Source organism: Thermothelomyces thermophilus, chromosome 2 (assembly GCF_000226095.1).
Source record: "Thermothelomyces thermophilus ATCC 42464 chromosome 2, complete sequence".
Lineage (NCBI taxonomy): Eukaryota > Fungi > Ascomycota > Sordariomycetes > Sordariales > Chaetomiaceae > Thermothelomyces > Thermothelomyces thermophilus.
Genome location: NC_016473.1, coordinates 4,043,032 through 4,064,167, shown reverse-complemented (window position 1 = coordinate 4,064,167; position 21,136 = coordinate 4,043,032). Strand labels below are relative to the sequence as shown.

The following is a 21,136-nucleotide window of genomic DNA, read 5'->3' as shown; positions in this document are numbered from 1 at the left end:
GGCTCGGGTGGGTTAGTATATTGGGGGTCTTGGTGCCTTCAACAGACACCAGACACACGCCTGGTAGACTCGTTCTCGTTTTCCAGTCCCTCCCTACACTGCGGCTATTTCGTTGCTTTGCGCGCCTCTTCTTTCCCCACGCAACACCCTCGGTACCCCTCCATTCTGGCTTGTCAGTGGCTTGAGACGGCCGCCCGCCGACTCGCTCCCCCCACCAACACACTCGCGAAATTCACTCTCTTCTTGAACAACATCCCGCTGCCACGACCTGCGTCTCGTCTCAAAGAGGGAAACACCGTCGTTGCCAGACCGAGCCTTGTTCGGTGTGCTTGCATGGGCAGTCGGGCCCCTTGATTCCGAGGAATTGGCCCTGTCTCGTTCTGCAACTGCCGTCTTGAAAAGGGGAGCACCCTGCCCCGGTTTGTCTAGTTTACTTCGTCGTCCAACCGAAACCCATTGCGACCTCGACTATCGACATCATCCGACGGCAGCCATTGTTCTCTTGCGGGAGGGAACATAGGAAGCATTGGACCCTCTCATCCTATCTCATTCTGCTCTCTCCTATACGAACCGCTACCCGCCGCATCACATCGGCCACTTTTCATATCCCTTCCTCCTTACCCTTTCCCGCCGTACTCCGTCCAAACCAACGGCTTTTCACCCATCCGAGCCAATGAGTCCACCGTTGTCTGTGAATAACCCGGAGATGGCCTGCCCGCCGTTGAAGAACCGCAGCGACCGCGGTTGGGTTGTCCAGAAGTTCGGAGGCACAAGCGTGGGCAAGTTCCCCGACAAGATCGCGGAGGATATCGTCAGGTACCAACATTTTGTCCTTTGTTGATTCCCCGGCTGAGGGGACTCCAACAAGAACGAGCTGACCCCAGGGCGCGCAGGAATTATGTCGAGAATCACAGGGTGGTAGTCGTGTGTTCGGCGCGGAGCACCGGCAAAAAGGCGACGGGCACCACGAGCAGGTGGGTCATTCCCTTGTGCTTCACCTACCGTCCCGCCTTTCCAACCACCCTCAACGTACCACCGGGGGCAACCAAGCCTTGCTATTCCCACGACTCCCAAACCGCCTCCCCTCCCTCTTTCTCTTCTCTCTGAAGATCAATTCCGCCAACCGTCGGGTGACTGACTGCGTGACCGGTTTCTGCAGGCTCCTCGAGGTGTATAACAAGCTGCGAGCAATCACGGCCGCTGCTAGTGATCACGATGCTCAGGATGAGTTGTTGGGAGAGGCCAAGCACATTGTGCACGAGATCCGCCTCGACCACGTTGCTGCCGCCGACTCCTTCATCCGGGACCCGCAGTTGAGCTCCCTCCTCAAGGCGGACACTGAGATGGAATGCCATCTCCTGGTTGACTATCTCGAGGCCGCGAGAAGATTCAACCTCGAGATCAACTCCCGGGCCAAGGACAGGGTCGTCAGTTTCGGCGAGAAGCTGAGTTGCAGGTTCATGACATGTCTCCTAAAAGACAGGGTGCGTTGTTTCCAACAACCTTCGCCTAGTCATGATGCTAACTCCCGGGCGCCAAAATCAATAGGGGGTGGACGCTCAATACATTGACTTGGCCGATATCATGCACAACGACAGCCCGGGCCGTCTGGATGCCAGCTTTTACAAGCACGTCTCCGAGATTATTTGCAAGAAGGTCATGGTCTGCGAGGACAGGGTGCCCGTAGTGACCGGCTTCTTTGGCAACGTCCCCGGAAGCCTATTGGACGGTGACATTGGCCGCGGTTATACAGATCTGTGTGCGTCTCTGGTGGCGGTGGGGTTGAAGGCCGAGGAGCTGCAGATCTGGAAGGAAGTGGACGGCATCTTCACCGCCGACCCTACCAAGGTCCCGACAGCCAGGCTCATCCCGTCCATCACGCCTGCCGAGGCTTCAGAGCTGACCTTTTACGGTTCCGAGGTGATTCACCACCTGACCATGGACCAGGTCATCAAGGCGGTCCCTCCGATCCCGATCCGCATCAAGAACGTCAAGAACCCCCGGGGCGAGGGCACCATCGTGAAGCCGGATCCCCTGCTGGCCGCAGACCAGCGCATCCAGCGGGCCCGACAGCCGTCGGACCCAGCATTGCGGAAGAAGCCGAAGCGGCCGACCGCCGTCACCGTCAAGGACAAGATCTCCATCATCAACATCCACTCCAATAAACGAGCTATAGCGCACATGTTCCTGGCCCGCGTCTTCTCCATCCTCAGCCAGCAGCGCATCTCGGTCGACCTCATCTCCACCAGCGAGGTGCACGTCTCGATCGCCGTCCATACCGCCAGCTCCGAGTTTGGAAACTTCGACAAGGCGGTCGAGCAGCTCCGCGCCGAGTGCGGCGAGGTCAGCGTGCTGCACGACATGACCATCCTCAGCCTGGTCGGCGCCGAGATGAAGAACATGGTCGGCATTGCCGGCAAGATGTTCTCGACGCTAGGCCAGCACCAGATTAACTTGGAGATGATCTCCCAAGGTACGTTGTAGTTGCACCGCTACAGATGCCCAGCACCTGGGGTGACATGCTAACTCTTTTTTTTTTTTTTTTCCTATGTGTTTAGGCGCCAGTGAGATCAATATCTCGTGCGTCATCGACGCTCGTGATGCAGAGAGGGCTATGAACATCCTGCACACGAATCTCTTTACCTTCCTCGAGTAAAAAGTAAAAGAACAAGAAAGAAAACCTGGAATAGATGAGGCAGGCTTTGCGGTCGCCCTGCTTGGGTCGCCGCCAAACGGCTTGCACGGAAGGAGATATTGCTCCATTCCACGTCGGTCGTTGCAGGAAGGGATTTTTTTTCCTGAGTTGGCATAGAATTCTTACAGCAAGGACATTGTGGGATCCAATTGCGGCGGGAAAAGGGCATTTGCTTCCTTTTTTTTTTTTTTTTCAAGCGGGCGTGGTATGGAAAGAAGGCGGAATCTAGAGAGCGGGGGCTCGAAATACTCACCGCATGGCATGTTGCATACATTTCGAATTGTATATAGGTAGATTCTCTCATTCCGGATTTTCTGAATAGACGAGACCCTTATCATAGCAGCAACACATTACACGCGCATGCAACCTGATTCTCCGAGCATCTTACTCTAGGGATCGGGGCCCAGACCACTCTCTCAATACAGGGTTAGGGTTGAATTGCTGCCAATCACGGTGGCGGCTAAGTTGATTGATAACATCAACAGTCCCCCAAGTCTCTGATCAGCGACCCACTAATTATTGTCAACTACTACTGCGTCCTACGGATACTCGGTACCTTGCACTTCCCTTTTCGCAGCCGCATCGTGACAGCTGCCCGTCTATCACCACGGCTCGTTTCTTTTCTCTGCCGACCAAGCCGATCGAATTCCCTCCCACTGCCCCGTCGCAACCTCACCCCCTCTTCCCCCTTGTCAACAAAATCATCCGGAAACCGATCGTGTCGTTCGCTCGGCTCCGCGCAGCGAGCCACTTCATTTAATCCACCATGGGCAAAGCCGAGCCGGGCTCGACCAAATACATCTCCAACAAGATGAAACAAAAGGGCCTGACGCGCCTGCGCTGGTACTGCCAGATCTGCGAGAAGGCGTGCCGCGACGAGAACGCCTTCAAGATGCACTGCCAGTCCGAGAGCCACATGCGGCGGGCGCTCGAGGCCGGGCAGAACTTCAAGGCGGTTCAGGACGAGTACAGCCGGCAGTTCCTGAACGAGTTCATCAGACAGCTCAAGACGGCGCACGGCGAGAAGAGCATCCACGCCAACAAGTTCTACCAGGAGATCATCGCGCGGCGCGACCACGTCCACCTCAACGCCACCCGCTGGCACTCGCTGACCGACTTTGTCAAGTACATTGCGCGCGAGGGCATCGTCCGCGCCGAGGAGAAGGAGGACGGCATCTTCATCGCGTGGATCGACGACTCGCCCGAGGCCATGCGGCGGAGGGAGGCCGTCAGGAGGAAGGAGATGCAGGACAAGGGCGACGAGGAGCGGGAGCAGATGATGCTGAGGGAGCAGATCCGGCGGGCCCGCAAGGATGCCGAGGCGAGGGGGTTGCTCGGCCCGGACGGGGAAGGGCCGGACGAGGGTGAGGGAAAGGAGCTGAAGCGGGAGGAGGGAGAGAAGATCAAGCTGAGCTTCGCCGGGGTGAAGCCGCCGGGGAAGAGCACGACGCCACCGGAGAATGGGGGCGCGGCCCCCGCGCCGGGCGCGAAGGATTCGGGAGGGGACGATGCGAAAGCCACAGACGGGCCCGGCAATGCGGCGGCGGGGGCGGCGGCGGCGGACAAGGGGGCGGGAGAGGATGTCAAGCCGGCCGAGACGAACGCCGCTGCAAAACCGGTGTCCTTGAAGCTCGGGGCCAAGCCGCAACCCAAGAACGTCTTCAAGAATGCCCTTGCCGGCGCGCCCAAGAAGGTCATCGCCCCTCAACCAAAGAAGATGAGCGAGGCGGAGAGGATCATGAAGGAGGAGCTCGAACGCAAAGAAAAACGAGCGCGCGAGGCCGGCAGCGGACCTCCGAACAAGAGGCCTAGGTTCTAATACTTTGACTTGGCGGGGGGGGGGGGGGTCGGGATGGTTGTATAGCAAGCATTCATTGGCGTTTGGGCGGGGAAGACTCAACTGTATCTTGGGAGGGTTTGTTATGATACCAGAGCTCTGAGAGCATCATGCATTTCAACGTTGATAAAACATGCTAGTTGGGAATTACCAAAAACCCAAATTTTTTCTCTTCTCCCTTTGTGAACCCCAACTCCCAAACTCCGTCGCGCAATGCCAGCTTCGCTCCTCGGGACAGCCTGCCGAACTGATGCCTAGTCCGCCTCCGTCGCGCTGCCGTCGCGTCTAGCGGGAATTGTCAGCGAAACGCTGCCCGACCTTTTTGCCCCTCTCGAAAGAAAGACGAGACGAAACGCGCAATGGAAAGAGAGAGGAAGCGGGGGAGAAGGGGAGGAAGGAAGGGGTTAACCTACGGAATATACGTGATGCGGTACTCTTCCTCGAGGGTGGTCCGCACGTCATCGGGCAGCTGGCCCGACACCTTGGTCGCGTACACGCCGCGCACGTACTTGTCTAGCCGCTGCCACTTTGCCACCCACGACTTGCCCGGGTCGGCCAGCGAGATGAGCCCCTCAAACACCTGCGACGTGCAGCTCTCGATCTGGTCCGGCGACCCTTGCAGGTGGAGGAACTCCTCGCAGTTCGGGCAGCCTTCGTCGCGAAAGCGCTGCCGAAACCTCTTTGTCAGTCTCTTGAAAGAGCCCCCCTATCTGGGTAGGGAGGGGAGGCGGGCGGACTTACAGCGTAGGTCATGACTATCGAGCAGACCATGCAGGCGCGCAGGTAACGCTGTTGCGCTGGCGCGACGTAATTCTCCGACATTGTCTATGTACAGTGCCGTGTCTTGTGGTAAAAAGAGCGTATGTTGTAATTTTTTTTCTTTTTTTCTTTTGGCGACTTATCAGAGAACCAGGGAGCGCAAAGGAGAGCGCAAGAAGGATGGGCGCAAAGAACCGGCTTCGTTGTCGACCAAGTTTGGCTTGCCTTTTGAAAGATTCGGCTTTCAGTGAGACAGGGGCGTACTTGTAGTGTATGTGGGTGTAATCCGTACACTACTACGTAAGATATGAACGATACTTGTAACTAGTTAATTACCTTAGTTACCTGTATTGAGGTGAGGCTGATGCGAACCGAGCCGAGAGCCAAAAGCCAAGAGCTGCAGTGAATGCGTTTGGTACCAGGGATGGCACGGAGCACAGAAGCTCGGAGTGGGGGCGGGATTCCGTCTGACGGATCGAGAGAGGGAAAGAGAGAGAGAAGGACAGGCTTTCCCCGTGTTCATCAGAAACATCCTGGGACTCCGTGCATTTCTTTCCTTCTTACCAAACAGCTGTCCTGAATTGAAGACTGGCTCTCTGCAAATGCGCCTGTCTATCCCTCTGGCCAAAGTCCTAGTCTTCCACCCATCAATTTACATACAAACCATCTAGACCATGAACTAAGAAAACAGAGACCTCCCCCCTTTCCCCTCCCCCACTCGCATTTCAGCACACTGTTTCCATTTTGTCCTGTCCGCGCGGAGTGTATGAGAGATCCCATCAGACGAACACCAAGTGAATTGAAAAATGGGCAACAGCCCCTCGACGTCTAAACCCGCGAGCCAGTCATCATCATCACAGACACACTCGCAGCATGACCGGCCGGTGAGGCGCGAAAACAAAAACCCCATTCCGGTGCAGGGCCTCCGTGTTGCTGCCCCGCCAGAACCCTCGCTCACCCAGGCTCAGGGCGCTGTCCAACCGCCGTCGAGCAGCAACAGCAGCGTGGCCAGCCGGCCAAAGCCGCTGCAGCCCCTAGCCATCGGCTCTTCGACCGCTTCCTCGTCCACCACCGCCGCAAGCTCCGCGAGCTCCGCGAAACCTGTCGAGGTCAAGCAGGCGAAGGCCGACCCCTGCCATGCGCCTGCCAAGCCCGTAGCCGTTCCCAGCTCGAACATCCAGTCCTCATCCCCGCGATCCCCGCGCTCCGAAGACGGCTACGAAACCGCAGCGATGCCGCATAGCAGCTTGCAGGACGTGTCGTACCTGACGCGCCCCCCACGTCTGCCGCTCCCCATCGAAGAGGAGGTCCACACCCCGGGATCGCCCATCATCGCGCCCACAGACATCACCGAGCCGATCGACGATGTTGAAGGCCTCAACAATGCTGCACTCGGCCACCCCACGTCCAGCCTGAGCGACACTTCGGCGCCGGAGGAGGACGACGCCGAGGAGCTGCTGGTCGACAAAACGAGGCCCACAGTTCCGACGAGGCTGGAATGGCGCCACGGCGGCGACAAGGTCTACGTCACGGGTACCATCTTCCAGTGGAACCGCAAGACCAGGTTACATCCAGTGTAAGTATCGCGGCGTTGGTCTGCCAGACGATAAGGCAACAACACACACCCGGCGAGCCCTGGGTTGCTGACGCGGAGATGTCTACCGCAGGGAGGGCCAACCGGGCGTCTTTGCGGCCACGATCAACATCCTCCCCGGAACGCACCATATCCGGTTTCTCGTCGATGGCCAGATGCAAACGGCACCGGATTACCCCACCACGGTTGATTTTGGTAACAACTTGGTCAACTACATCGAGGTCAGTCCCGACGATGTGCAGCCCGCCCCGGCGGCCAAGGATGCGGCAACCAGAGACAAGACTGCGCGGCCGCAACGGGCACAAGAAGAAGAGGCCCCGGCCGGGAAAGACGGCCAGGTACCCGCATCGCGGCTCAGGAAAGTTCCCCCGGCCGATCAGTTCCAGCAAAAAATTCCCAAATACCTCCTCGACTTGGACCAGCCCGAGGATTCCCCCCAGTATCACCATGCGGTTCTCGCCACCGAGAAGTTGCCGAGCCCGCCTGGTCTTCCGGGGTTCCTGAGCAAACCCATTTTGAATGCGGCCACGCAGAGAAAGGACGATAATAGCGTCCTGACCCAACCGAACCACACGGTTCTGAACCATCTTGCCACAAGCAGTATCAAGAACAACGTACTGGCGGTTTCGGCAACGACGAGATACAAGAGCAAAGTAAGTCCTCATAGTGGCCCCCCCCCCTCTTTTTTATTTTTTTCCTTTTTTCTTTCTGTTTTTTTATGGCTTTCGCCAATTGCCACATGCCGAGGCTGACGAAACCGGCAGTACGTTACGACGATCATGTACAAGCCCACAGCGACAGAATGAACCTGGAGCTTCAGTGGCCTTCAAGAAGTCACGGTCTAGAGTGACGCAGAGAAGTGTTGTGAGCACACGGGTGATGCCTATCCCGGGATTGGTGGTATATCTGGTTTTGACGAGCGCATGATTTTATCAACGGCGACATGGCTACGCCTGGCTTTTAGGAGTTATTATGGAGCAAGTGCTGCGGGAGACTTGAGAGTCCCTCGCGCAATGTCACGATTAAGTTAGATGTTCAATGAGAAAGCATATTACTTCCTCCATTTGACGAGCACCTCGTCTGTCCTAAATCGCTGTGTACACGTGCTATCCTCGACCGGGGTACTGAACCCCGTCTCGTACGCCAGCAAGCCGGCATGCGCTATCATGATACCATTGTCTATACAGAAACGCTCGTCCGTCGCGTAGACGCTCCCGCCACGGTCGGCCGCCATGAGACCCATCATCTCCTGGAGCCGCTCATTGCACCCCACGCCGCCCACAATGAGCACCTGGCTACTCCCCACGTGCGCCATGGCCCGCTCCGTGATCTCCACCAGCATCGCGAACACCGTCTCCTGCAGACTGAAACAGAGGTCTGCCGCCGTGAACGGCTCCCCGTCGGGACCCTTGCCCACGCCGGCCTTCATCTGCGCCGCCAGCTCCTCCGCGCGCGTCAGGATGCCGCTGAAGGAGCAGTCCATCCCCTTCACCGCGTACGGCAGGTCCAGCAACACCCTGCCCCCTCGCTTGGCCAGCTGCTCGATGTTGTACCCCGGGGCCGGGTCGTTGCTGATGGCGAGCGCGCGCGCGAAACGGTCGAGGCAGTTGCCCACGGCGATGTCGAGCGTCTCGCCAAAGATGCGGTAGCGCTGCTCCGCGTACGCGATCACCTGCGTGTTGCCGCCGGACACGTACAGCACCACGGGGTGGTCGGCGCCCGTGATGGCCCGCCCCATCTCGATGTGCCCGACGCAGTGGTTGACCCCCACGAGCGGCTTGCCCCAGAGCAGCGCGAGCGTGCGCGCCGCCACCGCGACCGACGTCAGCGGCGCCCCCATCCCCGGCCCCCGCGTGTAGCAGACGCAGTCGATCTCGTCGGGGCCGACGCCCGCGTCGGCCAGCGCCTGCTTCGCGACGCGCACGAAGAAGGCCCGGTGGTGCCGCGCCGTGTCCTTGGGCAGGAACCCCGTCCCCGGCGGGGACACGAACGTGTGCCGCACGTTGGACAGCACCGTCGACTTGGGCGACCCCAGGTCGCCCTCGTGCAGGATCACGCCGATGCCGAGCTTGTTGGCGGACCCCTCGCAGCCGAGGGCTATACGTCGCTTCTTTCTCGCGATGTCGCTAGCCATATTGTGTGTGTGTGTGTGTGTGTGTGTGCGTATACGTGTGTGAGAGTGAGGGGTTGAACAAACGGTCGTCGACGGGGCTGCTCCTTTTCGGGTTATTGGTGAGGTCGTAACGACGATGTTGGTTTCGAACGCGAGTCTGGGTATGTGTGTTGAGTGCGGCGTCGTCGCGTCCTGCGTCGTTCGCGATGACCTGATATCGATTTGCTGGCTCGGGGCTGGGTGTTGCGGGAACGAGGGGTAAGGTACGGTCGTCTTGCCCACTGATTTCGTCAGCGGGGCATGCATTCCCATCGGGACGGGGAGGGGTCAATTTGCTAAAAATCCAGGGTTCAAGAGGCATACAATGTTACGGATTACATACGTACCGAAACTTACGATTGTTAAGCTGACCCGTGCACAGGTCACCCGACTTGCTTTCGGTGATTGGCGCCTCGGCTCCACCAAGCCGCATCGTGGAGCGGCACGGTCTTTTGGGGCTAAGGTAGGTATTCTTCCGTCAGACACCCCCACTCAACGAGCAATACCGTACACAATTCCTCCCCTTCGTCTCTGCGTCAATCTCTTTCTCCTACCATAGACCCCGTCTGTATAGAGCTCCCGGTCGAGCTCTGTGCTCCGAATCCTCTTTTTTGCGAGCTCGAGACGAACCCCTCGGAAATATTTCCTCAAGAAGCGGCACACTCATGCTGCCAGCCATCGGGTCCAATGCCAGGACCTACCGACGCCAGCCCTTCCCGCAACCCATGGATCCGGGAGAAGACTAGCATCGGAAGCTCGCAGTCTTGCCTGTAAACGCCGTCAATGTATGTTATGCGTTCTTGCTCCGTTGGCTGAACATGTTACCCGAAGCGACGTCCGATCAGGGGCGGAGGGCTTTCTTCCGGTGCTGGCTTCGAGAGACTAATTCAGTGTCGTCTTCTCAGGGAACGCCGCATTAGCCCAACCAAAAATCAATTGGCATCACCACTCGCGTCATCGATTGTCGGATTCTGTTGACAAAAGGGACATGAGGCATACGGCCGTTAGTACCCTGGCAAGCCGTCCTGTCGTCACGGACAGCCGGCTCACATGCAAAGTCTGTCTTGCACCTGGCACAGGCAGCGCGTGACGTCTACTCCGGTGATGGAGGCGGCTGTCCTCGCCCCCAAACACAGGAATCAGCAGAGGGCCGGTTGTGATAACGGATGCTACGGAGGCCCAGGCCTATCTATCCCCTGTCTCAGGGTGACTCTGCGGCACCGCCGCGCGCGCCAGCGGGGGGTCAGCCATGGTATGGGGATAAACACATTATCTCTCCGCTTTCGGCGATGAAGGCAATGCGGAGATTCTCGGCTCCCCAACTTCTCTCTTGTCCGGCACATGCGTCGTGAGCCTTCCTGCGCTTCCCGCTGCTCTTTGGTGCTTCACCTCAGCGCAGCCACCATTCGATCGGAAGACCCACTTTTACTTTCGGGAACTTCTTCCCGCGCATGAAGCGCATGAAGCACATGAAGACCGAACACTGGCACCACACCGCCAGGGGCATGCGTCTTCAGCTACCTTATCATATCGTCACCGGTATGAAGTCGGAGATGCACGAGGTCTGCACCGCACTCCTGCCTTACCGGTTACGCCCGAAAACCGCCACTTCCCCCTCTCTTGCCGTGTACCTGCCGCCTCGAATATGCCGGGCCAGGTTGTTCTCCCACAACACTCTGTGGCAATCAACACGGCTTCTAGCACCGCCAAATGGCGCCACTTCCACAAGGGACAGCTTGCTATGCGACGGCAACCTCTTCACCGACATTGAGCAACTCAAGGGAGAGCGAGAAATCCGTCCAAAGAGCTGTTGCTCAAATTTTCACAGCCCGAGAAGCGCTGCCGCTGGTGCTCACGGCGCACTGCCCGACGATCAGCAATCATATATACATGGCTTTCTTCGCCTGACATAATCATCGACACGAAACCCCTCCACCAAAACGCCTCGCCCGGCCCGATCCTTCTTCTACCGGAATCCTATCGCTAAAATGCAGTCATCGGAGTGTTGATGGTATACAGGGCAAGAATTTCGTTTTCTTCTTGCCAATGTCCGGCCGCACTTCGGCGGCGGACTACAACCATGGGGGAAAGCACAAACGGCCGGCCGTTTCAGTCCCATCTTTATGACGTACTCTGGGCTTGAGCCGGTGGTTGTGGCTGCGGCTGCGGCTGCGGCTGCGGCTGCGATACGGCTGGTTGTGGCTGTGGGGGTGGTTGCTGCACTTGCGGCTGCGCTTGCTGCACTTGCTGTGCTTGCTGCAGCTGTTGCGGCGGGTGTGGTTGTTGAGGTGGTGGCAATGGTATTCGGGTGCTCGGGACCGCCGCCCTAGCCATCATCCACGGAGGGAGAGGGATTGAAGCGCGGAATCTGAGCGCATTGATGTCAAAAGGATCAACCTCATAGGTTGGCGGATATTCCTCGTCATCCGACGACTGATCGTACTTCCACCGGTCCAGCACCTCCTCACTGACATCGCGCGGCGGACTGGCCATCCCGCGACGGTCGATCCATAGCCGGTTGAGCCGGCCGATCCGACGGCGATACGCCGGAGGGTTTTTCCTCGACTCCTCATCCCGGGCTATGCCACGGAAATTATACGGCGCCGGGGGATTCTGTGGCTTATCCAGAGACATGGGTGTGGGATCCTCCAGTGAATCAGACGACGCAGACGCTGGTGGCGTCATCAGATACTGCGTCTTAGCTGGCCTAAAGCTTGGGGCCTGTCTTGGCCCATGGACCGGCGAGAGCGGGCCTCGTGTGAGGTCGAGATGGTTGCGATTCCATTCATTATGACTCTGCACCTTCTTCTCGATATCGGCACGGAGCTCATTCTCCTTTTCAGCCAAGCGATCAGCAAGGAGCGAGAGATCGCCCTCGGCAGATCGGCCATCCGCCCTGGCAGCGATACGGAGCTGTGTTGGCGGCGGTGGCCGTTGCACTGCAGGGGCTTCGGGGGCCTTCCTCTTTTGCGGCTGCGAGGCGTCAGCACAATCGCGACATGGGGGCGGGCAAAATCCGGGGTCCTGACCTTCTGGTTGATGAGGTCCTCGTCGTCGGTCTTGATGCCCAACCGGACTTTGAGCTCCTTGAGTCGGGCTCGGACCTCAAAAACGGCGCGATCTGCCTTGAGCATCTCGGCTTTGAGAAGCTCGCGGTTGTGCGCGGCCAAGACCAATTGCCGGCCCTCCTCAAGTTCCTTCCGCAAGCGCTTGAGCTTATCCGCACTCTGAACGTCCCGAGCTCGCGTTTTCCGCGTCTGACGGACCTCACGACGCCGGAAGCAGACATACGGATCGGTGTCATCGCTTTCCTGATGCCTCTCAAACTTGAGCGTCGGGTGAAGGGGCTGATTGTTCAGCGCTAGCCGCCGGGATTTCCAATACTCATAGATCTCCTTGGCGTGAGGCATGATCTTTGCCTTGTCAAGATCTTGCAAGCCCTGGAGCATCTCCTCGTACGGAACTATGGTCTGGTCTATCGAAGCGAAGGGAGCCTTGATATAGGAGGTGTCCTCATACACCTCCATGATCCTCTCAAAGTCATCTTCAGAGAGCTGAGCCGAAGGTGGTCGCTTCTGGTTGTATGACTTCAGGAATTCATCATCCTCCTCCGTCATATCATACGTACATCCTATGGATTCCTCCACAGTCTGGGAGAAGCGGATGTATGATGACGTCTTGGAGAAGGGGCGAGTATAGAGCTCATCATAGTTCAAAGTACTCTCCTGAGGAGGCGGTACGGGAATCTCCTTATCGGCGGCGACCCCTTCGCTCTTGAGGACAGCCTGGAGATGGTATTCCTAAGGGATCAAGGTCAGTATCAACCCTTCCTGGATCTTGTTGCGGTGTCTCGGACAAAGATAAGTCACGTGCGTGTGCACGTGACTCGACGGAGTGATGGCAGATATCAACTCACATTTTCCTCGGCTTGCTCGACTCCTGTCGCGATTTGGGCTTCATTTGTGAGTGACTCGTACTCGGCCGGGTCGATTTGGTCCTCTCTGAGCACGGCCAGGGGCGTTTTCACGCTCAGTTTCTTGTATCGGACCTTGCGGGTCGCCATGGCTGCTTGGTGAGGTAAGTTGGCGAATAGCCTGGGGAAACCCCAAAAATAAAATCCTTATGTCATGCAAGATGCCATGCAAGATCGATCTGTCGAGTTTTTTGATGCAAAACGGGCGTTGTGGTTGAGGTTTTGATGGCCAAAGTCCCGTCTCTTGATGAACTGACGTTGTTGCGGTGCCTCTGCAGAGTTTGCGTTTCCCGGCAGGTTCCAGCGACGCTGTTTCGAGCGATTGGTCCCCTTTCTCTCCCCTGAAGGGGGGCGCGCCCCACACAATCTGGCCCTGCCCGATACGCAAACAGCGCCCAGCACTCACTCCCGCCTCTCATGCCGCACCAAGACAGACAAGCAAGTTTCTAGGCGCAGTGCTCCGTAGGCAGAAGGTTTCCTGCTTCGATCGTGACTGGAAGCCCGGACCATTACCACATTTATGGGACTGCTGCACATGTCATAAATCATTATGCGCTACTATTTTGATGCCCAAGTCAAATGTGCAAGCCGTGTGCATGGAGCGCCAAGTCAGTACCTTGTGTGCAGCAACCCGTCAACAACTGCGTTCTCATATCGGCCTTTTGTGCACTAGCCACATGGAGGGAGAAGAACGTTGGCTGGTGGAGGTCCAGAACTGTGGCGACCTTCACTGTGCGACACCCATTCCTTTCCCCGCCCAACACCCCGCTGTTGGTTGCAACCGCAAGACCACCAAAACCCGCCTCCGCTACCGCCTCCGCCGCAGCCTTGCCCAATAAGTCGCCGTTCTGGTATCGCGACTCTTGGCGACACCTGAACAGTATAGTCAGAGGACCAAGCGAAACCACGTGCAGTTTTTTTTTTCTCTTGCAAGCACCGCATTTGACATTATCCGCCCAAGACGCCTTTCGCCTGCGAAGCTTGCACTTACCTCCGCTTCCCGACGAGTCCAACACGCCCAGCTTAGAAACCGGAGCACGGAATCGATTGACGCACAAGAGCCGAGAAGATGGGGAACACAACGAGCGCGGTGCTGGACAACATTGTCCAAGGGTCGAACTGTGCGATTCTCTTGGTTATGCTGTCGCCATGACGCTTCGGTTTGGCTGACCGGTTGTGTTTTCTGGAAGAGCAGTCGACAGGGAGGAGGTTGACAGACTACGGAAGAGGTTCATGAAGCTGGATAAGGTGTGATATAATTTGAACCCCGGGAGCTCTCGTGAGGGATAGGGAGGCAGGGAAGGGCGACTTGGTGCTGACACTTCGGCCCCAGGACAACTCGGGCACGATCGAGCGCGAAGAGTTCCTCAGCCTGCCGCAAATATCCTCGAACCCGCTGGCAACGAGGTACCATATCTCCAGTGACGCACTGCGGTGCCCTCAGAGCCATGGGCTGACATGGGCCTCCCCAGAATGATAGCCATCTTTGACGAGGACGGCGGTGGAGACGTCGATTTCCAGGAGTTTGTGTCCGGGCTGAGCGCCTTCAGCAGCAAGGGCAACAAGGAGCAGAAGCTGCGGTTCGCGTTCAAGGTGTACGATATCGACCGCGACGGCTACATCAGCAACGGGGAGCTCTTCATCGTGCTCAAGATGATGGTGGGCAACAACCTCAAGGACCAGCAGCTGCAGCAGATTGTCGATAAGACCATCATGGAGGCGGACAAGGACAATGACGGCAAGATTAGCTTCGAGGAGTTTGCCGCCGTGGTGGAAGCGACCGATGTCAGCATGAGCATGACTCTGGGTGAGTTCTAATTCTCGAAGCATGTCTCTATTGCATGACATGGGTCGCTAACTGTCTGGCAAAGATCAATTCTAGGGCGATGAGCAACGAGATGAATACGTGCATGATGACTCCCCTTTTTTCACGTTGTCAAGATGTATATGTCGGGAGAATAACCATAGAACCTCGTCTAATGAGATACGCCTCGGAAGCTGGGTATTCAACGACTTAAAAGATACCGGTCTTCTGGCTGCTCTTTTTGCCCAAGCTCTCCCGGCTCCCTCGTGCCACCTTTTTCTAACCTCACTCACCCCGCGTGGTTGATTTAGCATAGAGTGATCCGCTCAATGTCCTCTATGGTCGAGTTTTCTCTGGTTGTGCAAAATCGCCTGGAACATGCTCAGTTGGTTCTGTCCCATTCGCCTCACAGGCTCGCCGTGCAGACTGGGGCACTACCTGTCTTTCTGTCAATATGTTGCTCAGAGCGCGGGCCCATGTTGGCCCATACAATCATTTGTTTTTTTGCCGGTTCGTGCCTAGTACTTTGACGGATCCGAGTTCTCTTCTGCCGCTTAACCCGTGCCTGAGTCTTACCAGGGCCTGGTTGGTTTCAAATGATATGTTTGTGGTTACACTTGAGCCAAGTTCCAACAGGGGGACCCGCACGAGGAGGAGGATATAGACGGGAGCTGTGGGAGCTCGCTGCTTTGCCTTCGTCTTTTCTTCCCCCTTCATTTCTCTGCTTTCTGCCCTCGATGAGATGACCACAGATATACAAACAATTCTCTCTTGATTGCCTTCGCAACGACCGCTGCAGCAGCTACTACGAGTCAACGGGGGTTGGTTCGATGACAATACCTAAATATTTTGGGACTTTGGCTTGCCGCTGCCTGTGCTCGTCTCTCATCCATATTATGGCCCTGAGAGCTCTGGTTCACCTTGAGCATAATGCGCTTCGAGAAGTCCGTTCCATGGTCCCGCAAGCATTTGCTTTCCCCCTCCGCACGGTGCTCAGCCATCGGCAACAATCTCGAACGGGGCGCAACCAGACGCTGGCCGTATCGACCGAGCTGACTCACAGACCTGAATGTATGGGACAGTGTGAAGGTGGTCGTGACATGTGTGGCATGGTAGTGCACGAAGTTTGCTGTTTTCAGTCGAGAGCATGCCGTCTTATTAGGTCTTGGGATACTCTTGGTAGTTTATGCCGATGAATGTTATGGTTAACACGCTAGTTTAAATGCTCTATAGCACTTTAACAAGGAGCTCGCCTTCCTATACACCCTATCTAGAGTCAATTGAGAGCCCTGAGTAGGTTCTGATCGTCGTCCTACAAAGTCGAACCAACTCCTTTTTGTTCCCCCACCCCCTCCCTCCTTAGCCGTTCATTTGGAAACGCCCAAATCTCCCTCGAGTTTCATGTTTATCCAGAGTCTCACGACCATTTCAATATATTTTTTCCGTTCTCGTGGATCGGACTTATGTCACCGGCTGAGCAGATTTGTGGCTGTCCCTTCCTTTCGCCCACAATGTCAATGATATTTGTTTTCCATTATAGATAGTACATCCATTTTCTGCCTCTACCGAGACTGAGTGGTCATTTCCTCGCTCGATATCTCTCCCTTGAGTTTCTGTATTGAGTCTCGGACCAGGACATCTTCACCAGTTCTTCCTATTGTCGTTGACGGAGGGAAACTCGCTCAGGGGTTGAGACAAGCCCAATGATGCAGTCCGTTGTCTACGGACGCGTCCATCATATAAGGTTAGGTGAGATAAGCCCTGTAGATCCTGGCAAACGGTGGGTTCTTTGTTCCCATCCTCTACTTATACCAGAGCCAGTATACAGGATCAAACAGAAGAAGAGACATCGCACTTTTGAACTATCTTGATTTTACTACAACCTTCTTCCATCACCCAAGGTCTAGTCTGGAACGATGCTGATGGGACTTGGCTACGACATCCTCATGAACTGGTCATGGACGGGGTGATCATAGTGCCAACTTTTCCTACTCAGTTCCACAGCCAAAACAGAAGAATATGAAAGAAAAGAAAGGGAGATAGGCTGAGGAAGAGAGATGTAACAAATACTTAGGGCCATGGCAAAATGTCCTAGCTCATGTACATACAATCATAGTGTATAGAAACGAAGTCTCGCCTCAGCTTCGTTCTGGGAGAACTGAAAACAAAGAAAGGAAGGGATAGCATTGTAGGAAACAAAAAAGAAAGCGCGGACCTTGCGGGATGTGTGTCGCCTTCGACTTTGATCACTTTTTTGCCGCCGTAGAGCTGGGGATGCAACAGCAGGAGGCCACGGTATGTGGTGTATCCCTCCCAGGTATTCCTCTCTTGCCACCAATGGCAGGATTTATTATCAACACAGCGAAAGCGAATTACACTGATCCTCAATGAACGCGATTGATGGTTTTTTCCTTGAGCTCCGCAGATAACTGCCTACGTCTCGAAGCCGAGACGTAACTACATTCCCAGGAGTGGTTCTAAGTCATTACCAAATCTCCGGTTTTCAAGTGAGCTTAAGCATCTTCGCCAGGTCGATTCACGAACGAGGTCGCCATCCCTATCCCTAGCAACTAGGGCGCTTTATGCTGCTACACATCTGCTGCAAATTTCCAGCCCCTCTCTGCTGTCTATGATCACATGAAACACGGCAATCAGATCGAATCCAAGAGGTTGATGCCGACACCCTGGTCATCACCACACTCGGTGGTTTGGCATTGCGATTGAATGAGGGAGAGCAGGGACTCGTTTTTTTTTTGTATTAATGATGCAGTACGTGTCTACGGACGCGTCTTGCATGTAAGGTTAGATTAGATAAGTCTTTGTGGGTCCTGGCTTTGTGGGGTGGAGCCCTCTCTGGGTGGCCTGTGCGCCACCCTCTTCTTATACCTGGCTGCAGGGCCAGCTTACAGGAACCCACGAATACTCTAGACATCGCAATATTGAACTATCTTGATTTTACCAACCAACTTCCATCAATTAAAGAAAGAGTCGGTAGGACAGAGGTGCCCGGGTCTCTCGCAAGCGGGCAGGAGCGGTCGATGGTCAGAAGACCAGCGGTGAAGAGCGGAGTGCTCCTGCCCTTTCCGTCTCTGAACACGCACGAAGGGGACTCGGTCAAGCTGCAAGTGCCTCGAACCGGCTACTTACTACCTTACCGGTGCCCAATCTACCGGGGGGGAAGAGGGGAAGGCGCTTCTTGATCGGTGAGGGCTCCAAGTCTAGACTAGCATATACATAAGTACTAATAAGTAATGCGTGCAAGTAATTGGGTTAAGGTGCTTGGATGGTACGAGGTGCATGGAACAAGCCGCATCGAGAAACCGAAAGAAAAAGAAGGCACGGAAATGCACGAGACGCCAGGAACCCTCCAGACAACGCAGCTAGCGTAGTATTCATCACCACACGTGGAAAAGCCCGATCGGCGAATCCATTTCGCGGCCCATCTCATCTCTCAGCCCCGAGCTCCCGCCTGACCCGAAGACTCAGCCCAGCAGAGCAGGGTGCGTGTGCCGGGGTTCGTGTGCCGGGGTTGGCGTGTGTGACATGACGGCCTTCAGCCGCAACCGCGTGACAATGCGATCGGGGCGTGTTCGTACCGTACTGTATGTACAACACTTGTGCGTAAGGTAAGTACTATGTATGTATATTGGTAGCAAGGTCAGAAGGACGCACCGTTTGATTGGAGAGCGCGTATCGCGAATCGGGGAAAGGAGGAGTGGGGACGCATGCTCCACGGCGCCGGCCCTCCCTGCCGTTTTGCTCTCTTTTGGTGTATGTACAAGTAGTTACTTCGTAGTGCACTTGCGCAGGGAGTAGTTACATTAAAGAGACCAAAGTTCATCCTCTCCGCCCAGGTCAGCACCAATGGATCGCATATCCCACCGCGCGCTGCTGCGCCATGGGGGCTTGGCGATCGTTAGCGAACTCCATGTATGTACACTCTACCAGGATGGCAGTAGACTCCAACTTTGGTATGTAAGTGCATTGTACTGTACATAGGTAGTTGCGAGTTCGAGACGCGAAAGGCTCGGGTTAATGTTCTCTTCAGAATACGCCGGATATTCGCCCCAAGTACGGTAGTTACTTCCCTCCCCAGGCGTTCTGATCTCGCTCCGTGGCAGGCCCGACCGAGGGTGACACCGCAAAAAATCCCAGCCCTTGGCCTTTGTGTCCCCCCCGGCCTTCTTGCCTTGTTGCGTCCCGGAAACGTGTAATCCCACCGCACACGGAGATACCTTACTAGTAGGTACGGAGGCGGCACAGGGTCTTCTCGGTCGTGACACGCTGTCATTCCCCACCACACGGCCGAGAGAAGAGACGATCTGCGCGTTACATTGCACCTACAGAGTACATACGGATTACAAGCAACTACACAAATACGCACACCGATGTATTCCGTATATCATGCACGACACAGAACTGCCGCGTCGAGCAGACCACGGCACCTGGCTGTGTCTCGCAGCACATGGTTGGTCACGCTCGATCCTCCACGCAAGGGTTCCCAAACCGGGAAGGTCCCGCACATCAAGATGACGGCGACCTTACGTTCGTTCGCGCCGCATCTGATTCTTATCTAAGGTGAGCCGGAGGGAAGAGGAGAGGGGAGTTCTAGCGTATAGTAGAGTAGTATACTTGGTAGTGTAGGAGGAGTGGATGTAGTGCGACCGGTGAACGGCGAGATCGCGGAGCCCGCGCAGCCCGCGCAACCATGTACTAATAAGTAGTGTGCATTCCTTATAATAGGTTACATACCATGAACGTAGCATGTCTTAGAAGCGGAGATACGACCAACGTTTCTTTCCCATATTCTCTCTGTGTGACCTCACATACATGCATAGCACAGAGTACCAGTACTGCTCGAGACGAGCGCATGCCTCGGTTGCACTACCCTGTATGTGCACTACTTGGTGTACTCGAGGTTGCGAGGCAACCCACGCGTATTACCAAGCCGAGTACTTTTTGAAAAGTTGGTGGTGTGCTACACTACGATGGTAACGCCGGGTGAACAAGGGGAACAACACGGAAAGAAAAAGAACACAAGGGTAAACTTGCGGCCTCATTGGCTCCCAATAGAGTGGTTTGCAGTTTAGCGAGGTCGACTTGGCGGTCTTGTAGCTCCTGATTGGCCGGCCACACTTGGTAAATCGAGAGGCCCAGCCAGACAAAAGAAAAAAATAAAAAAAATTGCACCTGCATTCGGCATCTGACATCGGCCGACCTCGATGCCGAAGTTGTAGAGTGGTGGACATACAGTCGCGACACTTGCGCGGATTCATCAGCTGGCGGAGATAACGCCGAGTGCGCCCCCGGAACAGCCAATTTTGCCTCTGCTTCCCGTTTCTTCTCTTTTTTCCTTTCAGCTGCCGATGTCTTGCCGGTGGCCACCGACCCCCATCAAGAGCCGCTTCCGCCGTATTCATTGCCTTTTTGGAGTGTCCAATCGACACTTATTTATTCCAGAAGAACACAATGGCATTCAGCCAGGCCAGGGTCTTTTTCAGCCGTTGGGATCCAACCTGGAATTGTATGTACGTATACACCGTGTGTAGTATTATCGTATAGTAGTGTACGAGCTTTGGACTGTAGTGTATGTATTCCATACCTACAGTACATCAGGTAAGTACCCTACCTACAGTAAGTGCAGGAATCGGGTACTGCCGCGACCTGCATTGCATCCCGCTCCTGTACGACCCTCGATTCTGTGACCCCCGACTCACCTCCGCCTCCTCACAGATCCTTGCATTAGATACGGAGTAAGTATGTATTTTGCCTCTCTGTGCCTCCCTACTGGCAACCTGTGTGTGCGTGAGCACACTGCCGGAAAACCGGCGAGTTACCTTACAGTCTATGGGAGAGAGAAAAAGGACTATGTACAAGTACATGAAATGGTACTGTACAAGCGCATCCGTGAAGCGAAACAGTCAGGCCAGCCAATTTTTCTTGTTGTCCCTTTGCTTTTCCGAATCCAACCCGTGCCGTGTAGCCATCCTATAACCAGTCTTTGTGACCCCATGCCTACCTCTTCATGAACAACGTGGTCCGGTCATGCTCGTCTCTCTCATGTCCACAGCCCCGCTGGGCTCTCTGGCAGTCGCCAATCGGATATGTCCTCTGGCCTCATGCCGATCTTCCTCTCCTCACCGTGGAATGAGGGCCCTACACGGGAGTGGTGACATTTCAGCGTATGTTCAGCACATCCCTTGCTTTCCCCTTCCTTTTCGAGTGAAAAAAACAAGCTGGTACACCGAAAACGCCAGAACCAGGAAAATGGAATCCCCTTTTCGCCGTCTAGGGCGGGGCAGTTGCCCGAAAACCCTGCTGC

The 21,136-nt window shown here is 55.7% G+C and overlaps 8 protein-coding genes across 8 annotated transcripts; 5 read left to right on the top strand and 3 right to left on the bottom strand.

Moving 5' to 3' along the window:
• Positions 1 to 514: 514 nt before the first annotated feature.
• MYCTH_2302102 (uncharacterized protein) lies at positions 515 to 2,737 on the top strand. Its single transcript, XM_003661990.1, has 5 exons — positions 515 to 816; positions 894 to 974; positions 1,160 to 1,484; positions 1,549 to 2,473; positions 2,559 to 2,737. Exons 1-5 carry the CDS (start codon positions 707 to 709, stop codon positions 2,654 to 2,656), a joined length of 1,539 nt encoding a protein of 512 aa, XP_003662038.1. The 5' UTR covers positions 515 to 706; the 3' UTR covers positions 2,657 to 2,737.
• Positions 2,738 to 3,185: 448 nt separating this feature from the next.
• On the top strand, positions 3,186 to 4,823 carry MYCTH_2302100 (uncharacterized protein). Its single transcript, XM_003661989.1, has one exon. The coding sequence runs from the start codon at positions 3,462 to 3,464 to the stop codon at positions 4,512 to 4,514; it is 1,053 nt and encodes a 350-aa protein (XP_003662037.1). The 5' UTR covers positions 3,186 to 3,461; the 3' UTR covers positions 4,515 to 4,823.
• Position 4,824: 1 nt separating this feature from the next.
• On the bottom strand, positions 4,825 to 5,646 carry MYCTH_2302098 (uncharacterized protein). The gene is made up of 2 exons (XM_003661988.1): positions 5,274 to 5,646; positions 4,825 to 5,199 (listed from the first exon to the last, which is right to left on the bottom strand). Exons 1-2 carry the CDS (start codon positions 5,352 to 5,354, stop codon positions 4,942 to 4,944), a joined length of 339 nt encoding a protein of 112 aa, XP_003662036.1. The 5' UTR covers positions 5,355 to 5,646; the 3' UTR covers positions 4,825 to 4,941.
• Positions 5,647 to 5,825: 179 nt separating this feature from the next.
• Positions 5,826 to 7,814, top strand: MYCTH_2302095 (carbohydrate-binding module family 48 protein). The gene is made up of 3 exons (XM_003661987.1): positions 5,826 to 6,867; positions 6,959 to 7,538; positions 7,650 to 7,814. Exons 1-3 carry the CDS (start codon positions 6,098 to 6,100, stop codon positions 7,689 to 7,691), a joined length of 1,392 nt encoding a protein of 463 aa, XP_003662035.1. The 5' UTR covers positions 5,826 to 6,097; the 3' UTR covers positions 7,692 to 7,814.
• Positions 7,815 to 9,309, bottom strand: MYCTH_2302094 (uncharacterized protein). Its single transcript, XM_003661986.1, has one exon. It carries the CDS (start codon positions 9,017 to 9,019, stop codon positions 7,937 to 7,939), a length of 1,083 nt encoding a protein of 360 aa, XP_003662034.1. The 5' UTR covers positions 9,020 to 9,309; the 3' UTR covers positions 7,815 to 7,936.
• Positions 9,310 to 10,426: 1,117 nt separating this feature from the next.
• MYCTH_2302093 (uncharacterized protein) lies at positions 10,427 to 11,055 on the top strand (the record flags this gene model as incomplete). Its single annotated transcript, XM_003661985.1, has 1 exon — positions 10,427 to 11,055. A coding segment is annotated over exon 1 (457 nt), but the record flags the coding sequence as incomplete, so codon positions are not given.
• MYCTH_2302091 (EPL1-like protein) lies at positions 11,055 to 13,344 on the bottom strand. The gene is made up of 3 exons (XM_003661984.1): positions 12,954 to 13,344; positions 12,067 to 12,837; positions 11,055 to 12,010 (listed from the first exon to the last, which is right to left on the bottom strand). The coding sequence occupies exons 1-3, from the start codon at positions 13,098 to 13,100 to the stop codon at positions 11,159 to 11,161; spliced, it is 1,770 nt and encodes a 589-aa protein (XP_003662032.1). The 5' UTR covers positions 13,101 to 13,344; the 3' UTR covers positions 11,055 to 11,158.
• Positions 13,345 to 13,793: 449 nt separating this feature from the next.
• MYCTH_2302089 (uncharacterized protein) lies at positions 13,794 to 15,099 on the top strand. Its single transcript, XM_003661983.1, has 5 exons — positions 13,794 to 14,131; positions 14,206 to 14,258; positions 14,344 to 14,417; positions 14,483 to 14,817; positions 14,882 to 15,099. Exons 1-5 carry the CDS (start codon positions 14,080 to 14,082, stop codon positions 14,890 to 14,892), a joined length of 525 nt encoding a protein of 174 aa, XP_003662031.1. The 5' UTR covers positions 13,794 to 14,079; the 3' UTR covers positions 14,893 to 15,099.
• Positions 15,100 to 21,136: the final 6,037 nt, after the last annotated feature.

Bases quoted from the DNA above. Each gene is read 5' to 3' on its own strand.
- MYCTH_2302095 (XM_003661987.1), top strand. From the start codon at position 6,098: ATGGGCAACAGCCCCTCGACGTCTAAACCCGCGAGCCAGTCATCATCA. The intron at 6,868-6,958 runs GTAAGTATCGCG...TGTCTACCGCAG, and splicing joins AAGACCAGGTTACATCCAGT to GGAGGGCCAACCGGGCGTCT. The intron at 7,539-7,649 runs GTAAGTCCTCAT...CGAAACCGGCAG, and splicing joins CGACGAGATACAAGAGCAAA to TACGTTACGACGATCATGTA.
- MYCTH_2302100 (XM_003661989.1), top strand. From the start codon at position 3,462: ATGGGCAAAGCCGAGCCGGGCTCGACCAAATACATCTCCAACAAGATG.
- MYCTH_2302098 (XM_003661988.1), bottom strand. From the start codon at position 5,354: ATGTCGGAGAATTACGTCGCGCCAGCGCAACAGCGTTACCTGCGCGCC. The intron at 5,200-5,273 runs GTAAGTCCGCCC...AGGTTTCGGCAG, and splicing joins CGATAGTCATGACCTACGCT to CGCTTTCGCGACGAAGGCTG.
- MYCTH_2302091 (XM_003661984.1), bottom strand. From the start codon at position 13,100: ATGGCGACCCGCAAGGTCCGATACAAGAAACTGAGCGTGAAAACGCCC. The intron at 12,838-12,953 runs GTGAGTTGATAT...TTGATCCCTTAG, and splicing joins TCGAGCAAGCCGAGGAAAAT to GAATACCATCTCCAGGCTGT. The intron at 12,011-12,066 runs GTCAGGACCCCG...GACGCCTCGCAG, and splicing joins AGGACCTCATCAACCAGAAG to CCGCAAAAGAGGAAGGCCCC.
- MYCTH_2302102 (XM_003661990.1), top strand. From the start codon at position 707: ATGGCCTGCCCGCCGTTGAAGAACCGCAGCGACCGCGGTTGGGTTGTC. The intron at 817-893 runs GTACCAACATTT...CAGGGCGCGCAG, and splicing joins ATCGCGGAGGATATCGTCAG to GAATTATGTCGAGAATCACA. The intron at 1,485-1,548 runs GTGCGTTGTTTC...CAAAATCAATAG, and splicing joins CATGTCTCCTAAAAGACAGG to GGGGTGGACGCTCAATACAT.
- MYCTH_2302089 (XM_003661983.1), top strand. From the start codon at position 14,080: ATGGGGAACACAACGAGCGCGGTGCTGGACAACATTGTCCAAGGGTCG. The intron at 14,259-14,343 runs GTGTGATATAAT...CTTCGGCCCCAG, and splicing joins GGTTCATGAAGCTGGATAAG to GACAACTCGGGCACGATCGA. The intron at 14,418-14,482 runs GTACCATATCTC...GGGCCTCCCCAG, and splicing joins TCGAACCCGCTGGCAACGAG to AATGATAGCCATCTTTGACG.
- MYCTH_2302094 (XM_003661986.1), bottom strand. From the start codon at position 9,019: ATGGCTAGCGACATCGCGAGAAAGAAGCGACGTATAGCCCTCGGCTGC.